General features: G+C 49.7%; 1 protein-coding gene across 3 annotated transcripts in view; it reads left to right on the top strand.

Annotated features, from left to right (window-relative positions):
- The first annotated feature begins 643 nt into the window (after positions 1–643).
- Positions 644–2913, top strand: part of LOC105523944 (chromosome unknown open reading frame, human C3orf33) — a 47866-nt gene continuing 45596 nt past the window's right edge. The window contains exons 1-3 of one of the 3 annotated variants that reach the window (XM_011958999.1): positions 722–834; positions 1244–1369; positions 2774–2896. Coding sequence is in view for 1 of the 3 variants with exons in the window: in XM_011958997.1 (XP_011814387.1) it covers positions 721–834 (114 nt within the window). In the remaining 2 variants the exon portion in view is untranslated. Of the gene's footprint in view, positions 835–1243; positions 1370–2773; positions 2897–2913 lie in introns of all 3 variants that reach the window. The other 2 variants (XM_011958998.1, XM_011958997.1) reach the window with 2 other exon arrangements.

Below are 2913 nucleotides of genomic sequence, written 5' to 3'. Positions count from 1 at the left end.
CGGCTAGTTTTTTGTAGTTTTTAGTAGAGACGGGGTTTCACCGTGTTAGCCAGGATGGTCTCGATCTCCTGACCTCGTGATCCGCCCATCTCGGCCTTCCAAAGTGCTGGGATCACAGGCTTGAGCCACCGCGCCCGGCCACACAAATGTTACCGTATTATTTGCACTGCTCTGTTTCTAATTTTTTTTTTATTTAAAATATATTACTATTGTTTTCTAACAGCTCAAAGATTTAGAGCATGTGATACTAGGCTTTCAGAGCAGCTCTTAAAACTTTAAAGCACAATTCGAATGTAAGAAATATGCATAGGTTTCAAGGACAGGCCGTATTTGGTTTAAAAAATATGCATGTTTTTCTTTGGGAGCAGGTGGAAGGAATGAATTACTTCAATTTCCTTCCTTGTGCGGCACCTGCGGAAACCACACTGCAGCTGGGTGAATTGAAGTCACCAATTGATAATCGCCCTACTAGCTTGGTCGGGAATGCTTCAACCTCCGCAGCACCGTTCAGAGATCGCCTGCATCGTGGAATCACCCTGCATAAAAGCGATTGAGGCACTGTTAAGACATCTGATATCTGGGGCCCGCCCACTGGCGACTGCAGGTCGCGGGGCCACCGCGGTCGGGCGGGGAAGGGGACCCCGCCGCCTTCCCGAGGTGCGCGGCGCCCCCTGCCGCCAGCCGGAGGAGCGCAGGGCCCGCTCGCAGGAGGCCGGGAACATGGCGGGGCAGCCCGCAGCCTCAGGCTCGCAGTCTCCCGACAGGGACGGAATGGAGCCCAACGTCGTGGCTCGGATCTCGCAGTGGGCAGACGACCACCTGCGCCTAGTCCGGGTACTGCAGCCACGCGGTCTGGGAGGGCGGTGGGCGCGGGGCGGCACAGAGCGACCCTGAAAAGAACGTGAGGCCTCAGGCGTGGATCCCGCCGGGGCCGGGGAGCGACAGAAAACTGCGGGGGAGTGAGCTCGAGAGGGCGACATCGCGAGTGTCGTGTGTGCGGGGCTGCAGAGGGCCGGGGGCGGGCCAGGGGGCCAGTTCGGCCTCATTATTGCAAGGACTGTGCAGGATCCTTGCTGGGCTGTGGGGGGCGGGCACCTCAAAGGGTGAGACGCAGCCTAGCTTTGGGATGCCACTTGTTCCATTAGAGCATTTGGGGAGAGCCCAGAAAAGGGACCGAGGAAGAGCAGGGAAGTCCTGTATGCCTTGGGAGAGAGCATTTCTAATTTTTAATTTTATCTTTTAGGGACAGGGTATTCCTCTTTGGCCCAAGCTGGAGTGCAGTGGCACGATCATAGCTCACGGCTGCTGCTCCACCTCCTGGGCTGAAAAAATCTTCCCATTTCACCCTCCGGAGTAGCTGGAACCACAGGCGTGGGCTACCCCATCCACTACTTTCTTTTAGAATTAGAGACTGGGAATCTTGCTATGTTGCCCAGGTGGCCTCCAACTTGTGGCCTCAAGTGATCTCCCACCTCAGCCTCCCGGATAGATTTCTTTTTTTTGAGACAGAGTCTCACTCTTGTCACGCCTGGAGTGCAGTGGCACCATTATGTCTCATTGCAGCCTCCACTTCCTGTACTTAAGCAATCCTCCCACCTCAGGCTCCTGAGTAACTAGGGCTACAAGGCACTTGTCACTACACCAGGCTAATTTGTTCTTTGTTTGTAGAGACAAGGTCTCCCTGTGTTGTCCAGGCTGGCCTTGAACTCCTGGCCTCAAGGGATCTGTCCGCCTCAGCCTCCCAAAGCACTGGGATTATAGGCATCAGCCACTGGTGCCCTGCCGTTTTTTTTTTTTTCTGAAGCACTAAGCCTCTGGAGTTGAAGCAAGAGGGGGACATGTTAGGCCACCAGGCGACATTGGGTTGTGGCTAAGACACAGAATTGTGGTGATATGAATTGTTTGGGTGTGAGGTACAAAGAAAGAGGTCCAAGGAGGCTGGTAATAGTTGCTGATAAGGGGAAGGAGTTGGAGTAAATAATTTGTTGGGGAAAAATCTAGATAACTTTTTGGACATGTACATGGAGATGTGCAAAGTTGAAGATGGTTATTAGACTTCTAAGCGGAATTGTAGATGCTGTTCTTGGCAACTGGATATGGAGTCTGGTGTTGAAGGGAGATCAGAACCTGACACATAGAACACTGGGAATGACCTGCATAAACCTTAAGTAGCATTTAAAGCTGTGGACTTGAGTAACATCTCAGAGCAAGTGAGAAAAGCTACTGAAGAAGCCCTAGAATTTGGGGGATTATAACATTGAGAATCTGGGGAGTAAAGAGGAGGTCAGCAAAGACAAAGAGGAAGCAGACAGTGAGGTCGTAAGAAAGTCAGGACAGCCTGGTGTTCTAGAAGCCAAGTGAAGAAAATGTTTTCAGAAGGAATCATTACCTTTAAAAAATAATACTGAAAAGTTGAGTAAGATAACTTTGCAAATGCTCTGCAGCCAAGCAGCCCAAAGCCCAAAGCTATGCCTGTTTTCACTCACCATTGTAGCCCTAGTTCTTAGAGTAAGTGCTAGATAAATATTTGTAACATCATCAAATGGTAAATAATATATGTGTTAATTGGTGAAAACTCATTTCTTCCAGTTAAGCAGCAATAGATGCATGGGTTATTTCAAATTAAAAAATGACTTCAGAAGGATTATGGGAGGAAGTTGTTTAAATTAGAACATGGTTATAATATTACAAATAATCCAGTCATAGAACCCAGAGTATGTACCTTTGTGCATTTTTTCAATCTCATTTTTTTTCTTTGTCTTTTTTTTTTTAGACAAAGTCTCACACTTGTCCCCCAGGCTGGAGTGCAATGGTGCGATCTCGGCTCACTGCAACCTCTGCCTCCTGGGTTTAAGCGATTCTCCTGCTTCAGCCTCCCGAGTAGCTGGGACTACAAGCGCGTGCCACCACACC

This window comes from Colobus angolensis, unplaced genomic scaffold, assembly GCF_000951035.1.
Source record: "Colobus angolensis palliatus isolate OR3802 unplaced genomic scaffold, Cang.pa_1.0 Scaffold48, whole genome shotgun sequence".
Taxonomy (NCBI): Eukaryota; Metazoa; Chordata; class Mammalia; order Primates; family Cercopithecidae; genus Colobus; species Colobus angolensis.
This window is presented reverse-complemented; position numbering and strand designations above follow the sequence as displayed.